The 19,022-nt window shown below is 44.3% G+C and overlaps 1 protein-coding gene across 1 annotated transcript in view; it reads right to left on the reverse strand.

The window, feature by feature from the left end:
- Nucleotides 1-19,022, reverse strand: part of ICE2 (interactor of little elongation complex ELL subunit 2) — a 189,053-nt gene that overhangs the window by 66,568 nt on the left and 103,463 nt on the right. The window contains exons 5-7 of the mRNA XM_069765691.1: nt 17,701-17,835; nt 14,259-14,375; nt 1,343-1,502 (exon numbers count right to left, since the gene is read on the reverse strand). Of these exons, the coding sequence (XP_069621792.1) occupies nt 1,343-1,502; nt 14,259-14,375; nt 17,701-17,835 (412 nt within the window). The remainder of the gene's footprint in view (nt 1-1,342; nt 1,503-14,258; nt 14,376-17,700; nt 17,836-19,022) is intronic.

Raw genomic sequence — 19,022 nt, forward strand, 5'->3', positions numbered from 1 at the left:
ACACTGGTAAAACTAGGGGCTGGGGAGGAAGTTAGTCAGAAGCTGACTGGGTTGGATTCAGGCAACATCCCGTGGCAGGGGGTGTTGCAGGGAGAAGGCACAGGGGGGTCCCTGTCAGGCGTGGGAACCTGGCAGGTGCCTAGCGAACAGAACAGAACGAAACGGAACCGCGCCTGCACACCCTGCGGCGGTATCCTAAGAAAGAGACACGAAGGGAAGGATATTGTGGAACAGTGTAAACGAGATCAAGCACAAAGGAGAACCAGTAAGAGTCGTGCCGAGAGAGAGAGAGGCAACATCTTACTGAGGCGCGTAGTCGGTGGACTGACTTCAGGCCTTACTTCAAACTCCGCCGGACAGTTAATTATAGGTTGGCTGTCTACCTTAAATTTCCTAAGAAGACATAGGGTGCAACATTGGGAGAGGGGCGTCTCTAGGGTCCCGGAAGACCTCCAAGCCTTCCCGTCATACGGGTGCATCGTAGCCAAAATATACCTGGGGGACGAGAAACTAGTAACATCTGGAACTAAAGAGAAAGAGAGAGAGCTGTAGAGAATGAACGAACGAAAACAGCAGTTGTGAGGACTATTCCGAATGCTCAGCAGGGTAGGACTACAACACACAGGCGCTAGTGGTAGGCAACGATTTCCATCTGCGAAGGAAACTCTGGATGTGCCCATCGGACCGGCTGGTCCCTGAGAGCCCTGTTAAACGTACTCTGGATTGAGGATCCTGAAGTCTTCAGTAAAGAGGTAAAGAGACTGCAACCTTGTGTCCTCATTATTGACTGCACCTCACACCATCACCACCCACCTTACTGGGAAGCCCTGGGGACATACTTCACCTGTGGGAAGTTATACCATCCAGCTGACACTCCATCACCCCAGCGGACCCCACAGCAGCGTCGGTCACCCTGACCGAACACCACAGGTGGCGTCACGAACCCCCTGACCGACTGTACCACCTTTATTGGACGCCCCTTAGCAGGGTCGCGGACCGGGTCTAGCCACCGTGACAGCCTCAGAACCGAACCAGAGAGGCCCGGTACCGAAACGCGTGGCCCTGTGTCTGGGGGCGATCCACATGTCCACACATACATATAAATATTGCAGGGTCAAGCAGGACCGGGTCCCGCATAGGATACCCAGTAAATGGGAAATTACAGAAACATAATGTCTAGCTCAAAGAAAGGGAGGCCAAACCTTTACCTGCACTTTGAGCAGAAATGTTGTGGCCTCCCCTTCTTTGAGCTGGACATTATGGGTTCAGTTTATATTAGTATAATGTGTATGGCAGCCTTAACAAAACATACATTCAGTTTATTACTTTGGTTTTCGCTCACCTTTACCATTAATAGTCTTCACACACACAGGAATCTCCCATTGTTCATTGTAACCAGGAGCATGGTTGTTAAGGAGGGTAAATAAGACCTGGGATGTAAGCACGACCTGTGGACAATACTTCGAGGCCAATTTAGAAACGTTTGGATCTGAACTCACATCCTGTGAAACAGCAAGAGACACAATGCAAATAAGGCAGCAAAAAAAAGTATTAGGCTATGTGCACACGTCCGGAAAGTATGCAGAAATTTCCTGAGAAAATCCTGAGGTTTTCCGCAGGAATTCTGCATGCGTTTCTGTTGTGTTTTTATCGCGTATTTTGCGCGTTTTTTGTGCGGATTTTTCTAATTTTTTTTCTGGAGGTTCCCAATGCAATAATATAGTGAGAAATCCACTTAAAATCTGCAAAATTAATGAACATGTTGTGTATTTTTCCTCATGTGGTTTTTTTTTTTTGAGATAAAAAACGCAACATGTGCACAAAAATTGCAGAAATCATTAAAGATGATGGGATGCTTAATGTATGCGTTTACGCGTTTTTGCGGCGGAAAGCCGCCAAAAAACCATGAATAATCCGGAACGTGTGCGCATACCCTTAGGGTATGTACACACATTGATTATTTGCATTCGATTTTTCTGCAGGAAAAACGCTGCGTACAATATGCACATTTTAGAATGTTTTTCTGATGCACTGAATTTATTTCCCCCTTTCCTTTCAATTGGTGAAAAATGGTACAAGAACTCTGAAATAATTGACATGCTTCAGATTTCGAAAAAAGTAGCAGCATGTTCATGAGATTTAAGAAGTTTCACTTGCTGGTACTGTAAAACTTATTGTTCCTTTAATTGACTTGAAAGATACTAAGAAAAGTTTATAAAAAAAACTCCCAAGATTCTTGGATTTCCTTCCCACCCCCTTCCCCAAAAAAGAAGAAATAAACCCTAGAGAAAGAACTTTGAGTGAATGAAGTCCTACACCTAACGAGAACTCATCACAAGTCCGGGGCTGCCTTTTTTTTTTATGTAAGAGTGGGCGACTTCAGACTGGTGATTTTATTAATCATCATCTGTTAGAAAAAGTGGTCAGAAGGGTTTCCAAAGTTCTCATAAAGGACCTGACTTTCTAGAAAACAAAGTCTGAACTTCCAGGTTGTGGGGTCTCTGCATGTAGAGTGAGATCCCGTAACCCAAGCACAAGATCTCACTTTTTACAGTAACCCAGCACAGCTGCATCCTTTACAAAGTGGTTATTGCGTGGTAGCTACTCTACAGATGTTAGTATTCAGTAGTCACTTTGTACGGGATGCAGCAGTGCTGGGTAACAGTAAAAGGCAGAACTTGCTTTTTTCACTGCAAGAAGGGTTGTGGGATGCCACAACTCAGAAGTTATAAAGGCACAGATGATTGGCCTCGGGGAGACCAAAACATCCAACACTGCGGAGACACCATCACGTGTTTCTCAACGCAGTGATTCCAGAACACTGCCCCCATCCCTTATGGGAAATATGCAGATGCAGGTAAAGAAGCTGCGGAGACACCATCACGTGTTTCTCGACGCAAGCAGTGAATAGCCAGGCCTTTCCCCGGGAAGGAAGAACCACGGGAAGGGCAGCATCCTATGAAGGAAAGCCACCTATGCCAAGCATGGTATCCATCCACAGACAGCTGTTTCGGGGTGTTTGCCCCTCATCAGTGTGGAGTAGGAATCTGGCTATTAGGAGCAGTGCCTAGTAAAAAGGCTATAAAGGCACAGATGATTGGCCTCGGGGAGACCAAAACATCCAACACTGCGGAGACACCATCACGTGTTTCTCAACGCAGTGATTCCAGAACACTGCCCCCATCCCTTATGGGAAATATGCAGATGCAGGTAAAGAAGCTGCGGAGACACCATCACGTGTTTCTCGACGCAAGCAGTGAATAGCCAGGCCTTTCCCCGGGAAGGAAGAACCACGGGAAGGGCAGCATCCTATGAAGGAAAGCCACCTATGCCAAGCATGGTATCCATCCACAGACAGCTGTTTCGGGGTGTTTGCCCCTCATCAGTGTGGAGTAGGAATCTGGCTATTAGGAGCAGTGCCTAGTAAAAAGGCTATAAAGGCACAGATGATTGGCCTCGGGGAGACCAAAACATCCAACACTGCGGAGACACCATCACGTGTTTCTCAACGCAATGATTCCAGAACACTGCCCCCATCCCTTATGGGAAATATGCAGATGCAGGTAAAGAAGCTGCGGAGACACCATCACGTGTTTCTCGACGCAAGCAGTGAATAGCCAGGCCTTTCCCCGGGAAGGAAGAACCACGGGAAGGGCAGCATCCTATGAAGGAAAGCCACCTATGCCAAGCATGGTATCCATCCACAGACAGCTGTTTCGGGGTGTTTGCCCCTCATCAGTGTGGAGTAGGAATCTGGCTATTAGGAGCAGTGCCTAGTAAAAAGGCTATAAAGGCACAGATGATTGGCCTCGGGGAGACCAAAACATCCAACACTGCGGAGACACCATCACGTGTTTCTCAACGCAGTGATTCCAGAACACTGCCCCCATCCCTTATGGGAAATATGCAGATGCAGGTAAAGAAGCTGCGGAGACACCATCACGTGTTTCTCGACGCAAGCAGTGAATAGCCAGGCCTTTCCCCGGGAAGGAAGAACCACGGGAAGGGCAGCATCCTATGAAGGAAAGCCACCTATGCCAAGCATGGTATCCATCCACAGACAGCTGTTTCGGGGTGTTTGCCCCTCATCAGTGTGGAGTAGGAATCTGGCTATTAGGAGCAGTGCCTAGTAAAAAGGCTATAAAGGCACAGATGATTGGCCTCGGGGAGACCAAAACATCCAACACTGCGGAGACACCATCACGTGTTTCTCAACGCAGTGATTCCAGAACACTGCCCCCATTCCTTATGGGAAATATGCAGATGCAGGTAAAGAAGCTGCGGAGACACCATCACGTGTTTCTCGACGCAAGCCGTGAATAGCCAGGCCTTTCCCCGGGAAGGAAGAACCACGGGAAGGGCAGCATCCTATGAAGGAAAGCCACCTATGCCAAGCATGGTATCCATCCACAGACAGCTGTTTCGGGGTGTTTGCCCCTCATCAGTGTGGAGTAGGAATCTGGCTATTAGGAGCAGTGCCTAGTAAAAAGGCTATAAAGGCAAAGATGATTGGCCTCGGGGAGACCAAAACATCCAACACTGCGGAGACACCATCACGTGTTTCTCAATGCAGTGATTCCAGAACACTGCCCCCATCCCTTATGGGAAATATGCAGATGCAGGTAAAGAAGCTGCGGAGACACCATCACGTGTTTCTCGACGCAAGCAGTGAATAGCCAGGCCTTTCCCCGGGAAGGAAGAACCACGGGAAGGGCAGCATCCTATGAAGGAAAGCCACCTATGCCAAGCATGGTATCCATCCACAGACAGCTGTTTCGGGGTGTTTGCCCCTCATCAGTGTGGAGTAGGAATCTGGCTATTAGGAGCAGTGCCTAGTAAAAAGGCTATAAAGGCACAGATGATTGGCCTCGGGGAGACCAAAACATCCAACACTGCGGAGACACCATCACGTGTTTCTCAACGCAGTGATTCCAGAACACTGCCCCCATCCCTTATGGGAAATATGCAGATGCAGGTAAAGAAGCTGCGGAGACACCATCACGTGTTTCTCGACGCAAGCAGTGAATAGCCAGGCCTTTCCCCGGGAAGGAAGAACCACGGGAAGGGCAGCATCCTATGAAGGAAAGCCACCTATGCCAAGCATGGTATCCATCCACAGACAGCTGTTTCGGGGTGTTTGCCCCTCATCAGTGTGGAGTAGGAATCTGGCTATTAGGAGCAGTGCCTAGTAAAAAGGCTATAAAGGCACAGATGATTGGCCTCGGGGAGACCAAAACATCCAACACTGCGGAGACACCATCACGTGTTTCTCAACGCAGTGATTCCAGAACACTGCCCCCATCCCTTATGGGAAATATGCAGATGCAGGTAAAGAAGCTGCGGAGACACCATCACGTGTTTCTCGACGCAAGCAGTGAATAGCCAGGCCTTTCCCCGGGAAGGAAGAACCACGGGAAGGGCAGCATCCTATGAAGGAAAGCCACCTATGCCAAGCATGGTATCCATCCACAGACAGCTGTTTCGGGGTGTTTGCCCCTCATCAGTGTGGAGTAGGAATCTGGCTATTAGGAGCAGTGCCTAGTAAAAAGGCTATAAAGGCACAGATGATTGGCCTCGGGGAGACCAAAACATCCAACACTGCGGAGACACCATCACGTGTTTCTCAACGCAGTGATTCCAGAACACTGCCCCCATCCCTTATGGGATAGGTGGCTTTCCTTCATAGGATGCTGCCCTTCCCGTGGTTCTTCCTTCCCGGGGAAAGGCCTGGCTATTCACTGCTTGCGTCGAGAAACACGTGATGGTGTCTCCGCAGCTTCTTTACCTACAACTCAGAAGTTCACACCTGACTTTTGCTAGAAAGTCGAGTCCTTTATAGGGACATTTCTGACCTCTTTTGCCAATAAGTGTAAATTTACAAAATGCCCCAGTCCAAAGATGCCCACTTGTAAAAAATAAAATAAGTGTAGTTCCAGATTGGAGATAGGTGCTCTTTAGTACTAATAACTTGTACATTCATTAATAGCTTATTCAGACGACTGTAATAAAATTACCCACAAAGGCTACGTTCACATTAGCGTTGCGCGCCGGTGCGTCGGCGACGCAACGCACGACGCACCAAAAACGCGCGCAAAAACGCTGCGTTTTGCGACGCGTGCGTCGTTTTTTGACGAAAATCGACGCACGAAAAATGCAACTTGTTGTATTTTCGTGCGTCCGACGCTAGCGTAGAAAACGACGCACATGTCGAAAAACGCTAACAAAAAAACGCACGCGTCCCCTATGTTAAACATAGGGGCGCGTCGCCGCTGCGTCGCCGACGCAACAGCGACGCACATTAGCGTAACGCTAATGTGAACGTAGCCAAACAGCTGTACATTTATACAGCTGAATGAATAAGCCCTTAAAGGAAATCTATCATAAGATAATTACCTACTGTGCAAATCAAGTTTTTATGCTGAATACAGGGGTGTAACTACCACGGTAGCAAAGGTCGCGGGTGGGGGCCAGCCGACGCCAGCACAATGTTCAACTGGACGCACATTCAGCTGAAGGGTATTGCGGCGCAGTCGGGTCCGAGTGCAGCAATACATGCTACAGGCCAATCAGAGGCCAGCAGTACAATGGTTCCACATAGTCCTCCATACAGTGTAATGGGCCTGACATAGTGCTCCATAGAGTGCAATGGGCCCTACATAGTCCTGCATAAAGTATAATGAGCTCCACATAGTGCTCTATACAATATAACGGGGCCCTGCGTTGCCTTCCATACAGTATTATGGCCCCACATAGTGCTTGATACAGTATTATGGCCCCACATGATGATGCTCCATTCTGTATAACGGCCCCACATAGCTCTCCATACGGTATAATAGCCCCACATGATGATCCATACTGTATAATGGCCCTACATGATGCTCCATTCTGTATAATGGCCACACATAGTGCTCCATACTGTATAATGCCCAACAACATAGCAAAGGGGAAAGGGGAAAAGAAAACTTCGCTCACCAAAATATATCCGAGACCGTCCGTGCCAGGAGATCAGTGGCTGACTACCACATGTGTGCAAATAGAAATAGAAGACTTCCGGCACAGCAATCCTTTTTCAGTAAAAAAATAATTTTATTTAAACATCTTCAGCGATAAAAAACAACACCATGGGGATGGGGACCCCCCCTCATAGGCCTGACACGTTTTGGACCCAGTAAAAACAGTCCTTCCTCAAAGGCCTTTGAGGTAGGACTGTTTTTACTGGGTCCAAAACACGTCAGCCTATGGGGGGGGTCCCCATAATGTTTTTTTTTATTGCTAAAGATGTTTAAAGAAAGAATTTTTTACTGAAAAAGGATTCCTGTGGTGGAAGTCTTCTATGTATAATGGCCACACATGATGCTCCATACTGTATAATGACCCCACATGATGCTCCATACTGTATAATGGCCACATATGATGCTCCATACTGTATAATGGCCCCACATGATGCTCCATACTGTATAATGACCCCACATGATGCTCCATACTGTATAATGACCCCACATGATGCTGCATACTGTATAATGGCCCCACATGATGCTCCATACTGTATAATGACCCCACATGATGCTCCATACTGTATAATGGCCCAACAGGATGCTCCATACTGTATAATGACCCCACATGATGCTCCATACTGTATAATGGCCACACATGATGCTCCATACTGTATAATGGCCCCACATGATGCTCCATACTGTATAATGGCCACACATGATGCTCCATACTGTATAATGGCCCCACATGATGCTCCATACTGTATAATGACCCCACATGATGCTGCATACTGTATAATGGCCCCACATGATGCTCCATACTGTATAATGACCCCACATGATGCTCCATACTGTATAATGGCCCAACAGGATGCTCCATACTGTATAATGACCCCACATGATGCTCCATACTGTACAATGGCCCCACATGATGCTCCATACTGTATAATGGCCCCACATGATGCTCCATACTGTATAATGGCCACACATGATGCTCCATACTGTATAATGGCCCCATATACTGCTCCATACTATTTAATGGCCTCACATTTATTAAAAAAAAACAAAAAACACTCACCCCTGCCTGTTCCAACGCTGATCTGGTCTCTTCATATATCAGTCCTACACTATGCCGTCATGGATTAAAATCTTGCAGGGCACACAAAGTCCCCCTGATCACACCAGCACATGTCCAGGCCCATTTGAAGTTGGCCAATGATCATTTGAATGATCCAGAGGAGGCATGGGAGAAGGTCATTTGGTCAGATGAGACCAAAATGTTTGGAGGAAGAAGAAGGATAAGTACAACCCCAAGAACACCAACCCAACTGTGAAGCATGATGGGGGAAACAGCATACTTTGGGGGTGCTTTAGTGCAAAGGGGACAGGATGACTGCACCATATTGAAGGGAGAATGGATGGGGTCCTGTAATGAAAAATTTTGGCTTACATACTCCTTCCCTTAGTAAGGCCGGGCTCACATTTGCATATCTGTTCGCAGCGTTTGATCCGCATGCATCTTGGGTACCTATCTTTAACATGGTGTACGCAGGGACATATGCTTGCATCAGCTCACATGCGGATGCGTTCTTGGTGTGCGGCAGTGTGCGACCAACGCAACATGTTGCATTTTTTGAGGCGTCAAATATTGCGCAATCATCCACATGGGGACGACTGCATCAAAAAACCACATTAGTGTCGATGGGAACGCATTGGTATGCAAGGACATGCGGACACATGTGCTCAATACACATGCATACTTCTCACTAATTATCTCCAGAAAATGATGTAACCACATGCAAAGTGCCTGCTGTATAAAAGGGGTCTGGAAACAGGAACTCCATTACTCACAAGACTCTGGATTGGGGCCACAAGACTCTGGATTGGGGCCACAAGACTCTGGATTGGGGCCACAAGACTCTGGATTGGGGCCACAAGACTCTGGATTGGGGCCACAAGACTCTGGATTGGGGCCACAAGACTCTGGATTGGGGCCACAAGACTCTGGATTGGGGCCACAAGACTCTGGATTGGGGCCACAAGACTCTGGATTGCGGCCACAAGACTCTGGATTGCGGCCACAAGACTCTGGATTGCGGCCACAAGACTCTGGATTGCGGCCACAAGACTCTGGAATGCAAGTATAGAAGCTTTGAAAATGTCTGTCTCTCTGCATTCTGTACTTATGTTTTTTTCCCTGTTCCTTCTAGACTGTTTTCTGCTCCGTTCCCGGACCACTTCTGTTGTGGCCCTCAGTTCTCCTGTCCGGAATTTATCTGGTGTGTTCCTCAGTTTTCCTATCTATGATTTCTCTGTTCCGATGCAGTGGTACTGACCCTCAGTTCTCCTGTTTAGGTTTTCTCTGTTCCGGTGCTGTGGTCCATGCTCTCCTGTCCAGGATTTCTCGGTTGCGGGGCTGTGGTATGTACTGACCCTCATTTCTCCCATCTAGGATTTCTCCATTCCGCTGCTGTGGTACTGACCCTCTGTTCTCCTGTCCCGGATTTCTCGGTTGCGGTGGTGTGGTCCTTGCTTCTCCTGTCCAGGATTTATTGGTTCCGATGGTGTGGTGCTGTGCTGCTACTGTCCAGAATTTCTTGGTTGTGGTGGAGTCCTCGGTTCTCCTCTCCAGGATATCTCTGTTCCGCTGGTGTGGTGCTGTGCTGCTGTCCTGGTTCTGTGCTGCCTGACTGCTGTGCTGTTGGACTACCGACTAATGTAAGTATTGTCCTTCAATTTTTTTTTATTGGCCTTTGCCTACATTGTTTTTTGCTCAAGTTGAATTTTTATTTTCTTATTTTTTAGTGTTTCACTTGACTGCTGCCTCCTGTTCAAACATGTCCGCCAGTGAAGACCTGAATGCTTCCCAGAGTGGACATGACACGGATTATGTAATCACATTTGATATACTGAGTGGTATGTATTGACTGGCAATACTACATGTGTTAAATCATGTCTTTTCTTTACAGGTCCCTTCCAGTGATGAAGAGCAGGAGAAGTCAAGTGGAAATGAATCTTCCCAGGGTCCACCAAACTTTTTTTTTTTTCTTCCCCCTTCTCAGTGAAGAGAGTAAAAGTCCGTTGGCGTTCAAAGAAGGATCGCTTCAATAAGGACATGAGAGAGGAGATTCGGGCTAGAAGTGGTGCTGCTCCAAAGGTGTCCAAATACAAGTACAACCATATGCGGTCTTTTCTGAGGCCTGTGGTTGCTCAGCGAACATGAGTATTTTTTCTGTTGTCCATTATATAAACTATGAAAACATTTTTACTAATATTTTTCTTTTATTTTCCACACAGAATCTGGAGCAGCACTCTACAACCTGGATCTTCCTCAGTTGGAGCGGCCCTTCATCAACCAGCCACCAAACTTTCCCAATCATCCACCAAAATCTTATGCCTGAACTCCAGGTGAACATCATGCATGCCTGCTAGGCTGTTTATAGCCAGGCATTACGGCAGTAGCAGTCCAGAAGCTATCATCAGCAGTCCAGATTTTACCACCATCCATCAGTGGGCTGTTCCCCCAGTTCACAGCTACACCACCACGCTGCCGAGTGCAGCACCCCTGCAGCAAGCAGCATCCACAACGCTCGAGTGCACTACCCCAGCAGCAAGCCGCATCCACTTCTCTCTGGAGTGCATTACCCCTGCAACAAGCAACATCCCCCAAGCCACCAAGTGCAGCACCCCTGCAGCAATCAGCATCCACTGCTACAGAGGCCTCCACTCTCACTCTGCCCACAAAAAAAAAAAAGGAAAAAGTGCCACTATGGCTTCATCACCGCATCGAAAAAGATAGAAACGAGGCAAGAAAAGCTGCCCAAAAATGGACTTGCCACCTCCACCCTCACCTTCCAATGTGTCTCTGTTGTCACTACCTTCCCTCCCTTCAAATTTTTCTATCCATTCCCAAGATTCCAATTCTAATGTGTCATCTACTCCCAATGTGTCCAGTCCCATACAGGAGCCAATCCTACAATTTACCTCCCCTTCCCCTGTAACTCCTTCATCATCAATCGACACCCAATCCTCCCAGCTCCACACCCCCAAGGTCCACACCATCTCACCGCCAATCAGACCCAGACCCCGAAAATAAATTAATTTATTTTTGTGAAATAAAAGTTTTATTCTGTTTTCGCAATCTCTGTGTTGTCTTTATTTCTTTTGGTGAAACACACACGTGTATAGTATGGTTGACTGAAGTTGTAACAGGGTGTGTAACTTGAGGTGTTTTATTAGTAGTAAAGTCAACAAACATTAAAGGTACATTTACTTACAAGTGTATTAAACTATATATAGTCTTGCCATGACACGTCCAATATCAGAAACAAAGTAATCTGCAAACTTATCCCGCATCTGGGCAACTTCCACAGTTGTCCTCAGAGGGTGATCATGGTAATCATGCAAAGCGGTATCAACAGGTTCGTCAAGTTCTAATTGTTGTCGCTCTTTTGCCAGGATGAAATTGTGCATTACCCCAAACGCTTTGACATCATCATCAATTGTCTCAATTTTTAGATTGATTGGTGTTCCCAAAATGCGCCATTTAGATGCCAGCAAACCAAAAGGCACACTCCACAGTTCTTCGTGCCCTTGTCAGCCGGTAGTTGAAAAATCTTTTGGTGTAATTCAAGTCCCAACTTGAGTACAGTTTTAGGAGGTTGGCACACATTTGAAAGGCCTCATCCCCAACCACAACAAAGGCATTGGCGGTCCTTCAGTGTTTGGAAGAGGTTGTGGTGGTAGAATATTGAAATAATTACCATACAAACGTTGGCCCATGTCACAGTTTTTGAATGTCTGTGAGTCATTTCCTCATCCAAATGAGCCAATGTCCTCGGTGAGAAATCTACATTCAGCATCAGCAATCGTCATGAGAACAATAGAAAAGTATTCTAGCCGGTTTCAGAATCCGAATGTGTTTGCCGTCCACAGCCCCCACAAAGTTTGGAAAAATACAAATTTCCTGGAATTTGGCAGCATTTTCCAGCCAGAGTTGAGTTGTGGGATGGGGAAGGAATTCTACCTGCAGAACTTCACATAAAGCACGACAGGTGTCTCCAACAATCCCAGAAAGGGTGGACACTCCAATCCTGAATTGAAAATGTAGAGATCTTAAGGTCTCTCCGGTAGTCAGGAATCTGCGGAACAGACATAGGAAAAAAAAATATCATTACATGGCATCTCTAACAATAATGGTAACAACAGGTGTTTGTTTTTAAAAATTACTTACCTCGGGGTATACAGTATACAGCAGCAAAAGATGAGGATTTCATCTGTGTAAGTTTATATACAGAATCCCCATGAGACACGCCCAGTGTGTGTGACTTGTGTCAAGAAAATTCTCCTGGAAATATCGAATGCATGCGCTGAAAAAACGCAAACGCATGCAAACGCTGCTTTTTTTGCGTCATGTGTAAGATGATGCAGATAAAAAACCCACGTAACCATGCATTTCCGCATGCAGACGAAACGCTGCGCTGTCATAAGGTAAAAACTGCACAAAGCACTTTCTATTACTGTTTACATATATTTCTCACTATTGGCTCACTCTGTTACACCTTCCTGAGGGACCATGCTTTCCACTAATTTATGGGACTCAGCATTGGGTCTATCTGATAACATCTACATATGGATTTATTCTCTCACAATCAAATTTAGATCCATGTATACGACTCACTAATTTACCCCTTAGTCCTGTTCCCTCTTATATTTATGTGAACCACATTGAGGACATTTTTCTTTATCATCAACAGGCATTTTTTCATGCTAGCAATACCTAGTAATCATCTATTGATTTTTCTGTGCAGATCCCTCGTGTATTATTAGTTTTGTACCATAACAATGCCAGGTGTACTATGAGGATATTTTCAGTCAGTGAAAGCCACTGTACTATTGAACCCCTTTATTTATACCAACATCTAATTTATCCTCACCTTATGTATATTTTTTCACCCACTTGTGTCCCCATGTGACATTTTTGCTTATTTTATTACGGTTTTTAATTACTGGTGATTTAATAAAAATCATTTTTATCATGGACCTCCTCTCCACTCAATCCTTATTTTGGGCTTGAGGCTTTGTTGTTGTTTTATGATTTTGGAAGTGCCACAAATAATGTTAGCATTAGTGTTTTATCGTACATTCAGTAGTTTTCATCTCATTGAATTGTGATCACAGACTGGTTTATGATATATAAACAAAATAATTTTGGTTGTGCCAACAGGGGAACTACTGACCTTGCATAGGGCTGTGTAGAGCAACTTTATGGCCTGTTTACATGGGCCATATATGTTTGGATTTTGCCTCTTTTCAAGTGATGGTATTAATAATTGTCCACTGTGCACAAAGAACATCAACGATAAGCCCAATTTTGATATTTTGTGCTGCCATAATATGATAATTGTTGACTGCACAATTGAAAATGATTGTAGTAACATGAATAACTGGCTCTCAGGTATGTCACTGGACAATTCTGAAGCTTCTAACATCATCCTGCAGTGACAAGCACCATCCAGCTTAGAATCATCAGTTCCTCGCAATGATTTTTGAAACCCCCTTTGTTCGTTCCTCACAGGTTTGAAAAGTGGCTTCATACAAGGTGGTCTCTACCCAAATGCTTTGACAGATCAGCGGTAGTGAATACTTACAGTACTAACTGAAAAATGTTCTTCACTTATCTGATAATGATAAAAATCCATAGGACCAACCAGGTTTACTCAAGACTGTTTCACATTGGTCTAAGTGAATATACTGTCATTTTCTTTTAACAACTCCTTAAAAAGGTACAGAAAATTGAAATTCATGCTGCCCGAACTACAGGCAGCATGAATCTGACAGTCTGAGTTATTGCCACCGTGTAGGATTTATTTTGAAACATACTTTAAAGCAGTATTCCCATCTCCAAGATGCTATTCCAATATGTAGTAGGTGTAACAATAATATTAGCAAATACCTCCAATTAGAATTTTAGTATAGTTTTTCTGATTCGCTATGTCGCTTTCCTTATGTGCAGGTATTGCAGGACCTCAGGTATCTATGGTTATGACCGCTGATATAGTGACAATTAACTATATATAGACATCCAAGATGCATGGTCCCTGGCTGGCTTTTCAAAGTATGTTCCCTCTGAACTGCAGCAGCGCTTTACAGTAAATCACATATAGTGCCAAAACCGCAGCCACTGTTTGACTCATGACGCTGTGGTTTGGGCAGCATTAATCATCCCTTTATCAGCACTGTAGAATATTTTAATCAGAAACTTACCGCATGCACGTGACAAGCCTTTGTTTTTGGAGGCATCATCTGAGACACCTTTTTATAGGTGGTTGGCAGAGGAATATCATCAGATGGAAATGTAATTTTCACAAATTTCACAGATCCCTAGGAACATTAAAGATATTAGTAATAACCAGAATTATTGGGAGCATTATAATGACATTTCCAACATGCACCAAGTCATAAAAGGTTACCGATGTTGCTTTTCCTAAATAAAAAACAAACATTTTAATACGTAATCTAAACTCATGCAAACAAGTTTCTTTCGGATCACAAATGCACTACCAATATTCGATGGTCTCCTGTGTATCCCTATAACTTCGTCTGTGCAGAATGCAAAAGATCTTATGAATCCAGAAAAAAAAATGCCAGGTTGGAACAGAAATACCTTTATGAGCTCAAACACCATATTTTTTAAAATACCGTAACTACATAGAGAACGGTAATAAATACACTGAAAAATTGGCCACAAAAAAGGCCTGATTTATTAAAAGTTTGTAAAAGAAAAATTAGTCTCATTGCCCAAAGCAGCCAGATCTCAGCTTTCATTATTTCAGATCAATTTAAGAGATTAACCCCTTAACAACCAAAGGTATTTTTGTTTTTTGCATTTTCATTTTTTTGCTCCCCTTCTTCCCAGAGTCATAACTTTTAGTTTTGGGTCAAAATGACCATGTGAGGGCTTGTTTTTTTGCGGGACGAGTTGTACTTTTGAACAACACCATTGGTTTTAAAGGGAACCTGTCAGCAGTTTTGGCCAATGTAAGATGCGGCCACTACCTTTCAGGGCTTATTTACAGCATTCTATAATGCTGTAGATAAGCCCCCGGTCCGATCTAAAAGATAAGAAAAATAAGTTTTATTATACTCACCCAGGGGATCGGTCCGGTCCGATGGGTGTCACAGGTCCGGCACCTCCCATCTTCTTGCGATGCCGCCTTCCTGTTGCTTCATCGCTCCCCGGCATCGCACTCCTGCACAGGTGTACTTGTCTGCCCTGTTGAGGGCAGAGTAAAGTACTGCAGTGCGCAGGCGCCGGAAGAGGTCAGAGAGGCCCAGCGCCTGCGCACTGCAGTACTTTACTTGACCATGCAGCCCATTTTTCTTCAAGTTTCTCCTTATTGTGCATCTTGAAACAGCCACACCGCTAGTTTTCAGGGAGTCCAGTATTTCAGCTGACGTTATTTGTGGGTTTTTCTTTGCATCCCGAACAGTAATCCACATTTCCTACAAAATATATTGTACTGCATGGTCGTTGATCGACTAGTGGATCTGCAGCAGCCTACATTTACACACGCTTTTACTCTGCAATATCAGGTGAGCAGTTTTTTGGAAGCTCTCCTGTCTATTTGTGGGATAAGACCCTATTTTGCGCTTTTAGTCTCCCTTTCTTTTAAATATAGAACAATTTTCCTGGCATTTGTCACAGGTGAAGATGTTACCTTTAGTAGCCATTCAAATCCATTTGTGTCAACTTCTGTGCATGTTATCAGGCCTAAAATCACCAGGGTATGTAAACTTTTGATCAGGGTCATTTGGATGTTTTTAAAAAGAGAAAACACAGTAGTTTGACAATAAATGTCTTCACCCAAACACTAACCATGAGTGGAGAAAAAGTTGGGTGTTATCATTCAGCAAAAATTCTGCCGAGGTATGTAAACTTTTGATCAGGGTCATTTGGATGTTTTTAAAAAGAGAAAACACAGTAGTTTGACAATAAATGTCTTCACCCAAACACTAACCATGAGTGGAGAAAAAGTTGGGTGTTATCATTCAGCAAAAATTCTGCCGAGGTATGTAAACTTTTGAGCACAACTGTATATTCAGCATAAAGAACAAGCAATCCTAATAGCGGTGATATAATCTCCACAGAGCCCTGATCTCAACATCAACTAGGCTCTCTGGATTTCATGAAGAAACAAAATGGCTTGCACAAGCCTACAACCATATATCTGTGGTAAGTTCTCCAAAATGTTTGGAACAACCTCCCTACCGAGCTCCTTCAAAAAGGATTTGTCAAAAGAATTGATGCTGTTTTGAATGCAAAAGGTGGTCACACCAAATATTGATTCGATTTAGATTTCTCTTTTGTCCATTCACTTAAATTTTGTTAATTGATAAAAATGAACTATAAATATATAATATACAGTACAGGATCATGAAAACGTTTTAGGCAGGTGTGAAAAAAAAAAAGAAAGAAATTAAGGCAACTTAAATCACGCATCACGGACAGTCTGTAGCGCTACTTGCTGGCATAGGATGAAATGATACATAATGTCCCAGAGTTTCTCAATTGGTTTCACGTCTAGAGAATGTAAAAATCAGTCAATAACATCAATGGCTTTGTTATTCAATAACTGCAAACACTCTGGCCAAATGTGGCTGGGCAATGTCCTGCACCAAGAGGAACCTTGGGCCCACTGTTTCAGAGTAAGGTCTAATAATGGATCCCACCCAGTCAGGGTTCAATTGGTTATCATGTGGAGGTTATTGCAACTCCTCAAGAATAGGTCTTCCCAGACCATCACTAACCCACCGCCAATCTGGTCATGCTCGATGATGCTGCAAGCAGCATAACATTTTTCATATCTCCAGACTCGTTGACGTAAGAGTGAGCTCATGTCCCACTACAGGACACTGGCCTCCATTCTACTGTAATATAGTCTGTGTTTTGATGAAACTATCAGAAATTCACACCAATTGCCCACTGGAACTCCTTCTGTAGGGCACTGGCAGTGCTCCTTCTGTTCCCCCTCACACAAGAAGCAGATACAGGTCCAGTTTGCTGGGATGATGACTTTTTAAAGCCCTGTCCATCTCTTATCATGTAATAGCCCATGTTCTGGTATTTGCTCAATGCTCGAGACTGTCTAAGGAGACACAGCAAAACTTTTTACAATAGCACATGTGCCATCCTGGAGAAGCAGGACTACCTGTTTAATTGAATAGGCTGCAGGTAGCACCTCATGCCATCAGTAGTGACATCGACCCTGACAAAATGAAAATTAGAGAAGCATCAGTAAGGATGAATATATAGTTAACTGTTTTTAGCCTCTACTCATAAAACCATTCCGGTTTTTGGGGGTTGTCTTGGGGTTGCCTTTAGATGTACCTGCTCTCACTTATATTTGTACCAACGCAGGTAAAATTGATTCATAATCACTTATTTTTACCAACTGGACAGATTGACATCCCTGGTGTTTAAATTAATTATCCTAAAATACTTAATCTATTTGAGCAGTGTATATACTTAAATTTATAGTTGGGATGCAGACTTCTCTATGGTTTGTTAGGAAGGCTCAGCGCCCATGGAAATTACCTCTTGGGATCTAAATATAAGCCAATTTGCAGAAAGGGTTTAAATGTTATAGCAAAATGTTGGGGATACCGATGAACAGAGTAAATATAAACAATTCTTTTTTTTTTTTACCATTTTAAGTAGGCATTTCTCCAGCTTAAAGGTCAAGTCGGGGATAAACTTTCCCCCCAAAATGCTTGTGATCTCATGGACAATGTATAACGAAGGATAATTCTTCACATTAGTTTGGCATGCCTTTACCATCTCCTACAAGAAGAAGAGGAAAATAAATAAATATACAGAATATAAAAGTACATGTCAGGAGAAAAGGCACCAGATGCTGTCCATGTTTATTACGTAACGCATTTTGCAGTAGGCACGCTGTTTAATGTGTACTGGGCTGGCAGGAGAGACCACTTTTAAAGCATTACGGCTTTTTTTTAAATTTTACCGCTGGAGTGTTGCCACCAATCTAAGCTCCTTGCACTTAGTCTCATATTTACCAGCCGCTGTCTTCCTCTATTATTGGTGCCACTCCGGTCACTCTCTAGCAGTTTGTTGGGCGATCGAGAAGTCAAACTCAATGTACATCTATGAGACCCAGAACGAGGTTCTCACAGAATTATACTGAGAGCTTGTTCTCGTTAACTCAAGATGACGGCACGGGACCAGAATGGTGCTGTTAAGTGGCCGAGGATGACGGCTGGTAAATCAGGGACCTGACATTAGTGGCCCATTCCAATGCTAAAATTAAAAAAAAAAAATGCTGGAGTGGGGCTCTAAGGTACAATTTTACAGTCAATTTGACGTCTGGGTTTGTCCGAACTAGACATCAATCTAACAAACACTATGTGGAAATCTACACATAACACCTACCTTTATGATCTCGCACTCTAAATCCATAGGCGTTACTATGGAGTTATTCATTCCACTGCAGCTGTAGTAACTTCTATTCTTCTGCAAAGACTTTCTACAAAATTTTGGATTATGTCTGAGATTTTTTGCCCATTCATTTGTGAGCTCAGAAAAGGATATTGGATGAAAGGACCTGGCTAACAATCTTTCCTCATCTCAAAGGTGTTCAATGGGATTGAGATTAGGGCTCTATGTAGGTCAGTACAGTACTTCCATACCAAACTCTCCCAACCATGTCTTTATAGACCGTTTCTGTACTGGGCACAGTCATGCTGGAACATGATAGCTTTTCCTTTCAGCACAATGCATTCAAGCTGGTGACATTTACCCTGGCATTCACAAAACCCAGACTCCTCCACATTTCCCAGCTATCCATCCGATGCTTGGCATTGTGCTTGGTCATGTAATACTTGCAGCTGCTCGGCAATGGAAACCCATGCAATGAAGCTCTCACCATACAATTTTTGTGCTGATATTCAATGCCAAAGTCGACTTGGAGCTCTGCAGTTATTGAGTCAGCAGATTGTAACTTTATGTGG

This window comes from Ranitomeya imitator, chromosome 4, assembly GCF_032444005.1.
Source record: "Ranitomeya imitator isolate aRanImi1 chromosome 4, aRanImi1.pri, whole genome shotgun sequence".
In the NCBI taxonomy this organism is placed as follows: domain Eukaryota; kingdom Metazoa; phylum Chordata; class Amphibia; order Anura; family Dendrobatidae; genus Ranitomeya; species Ranitomeya imitator.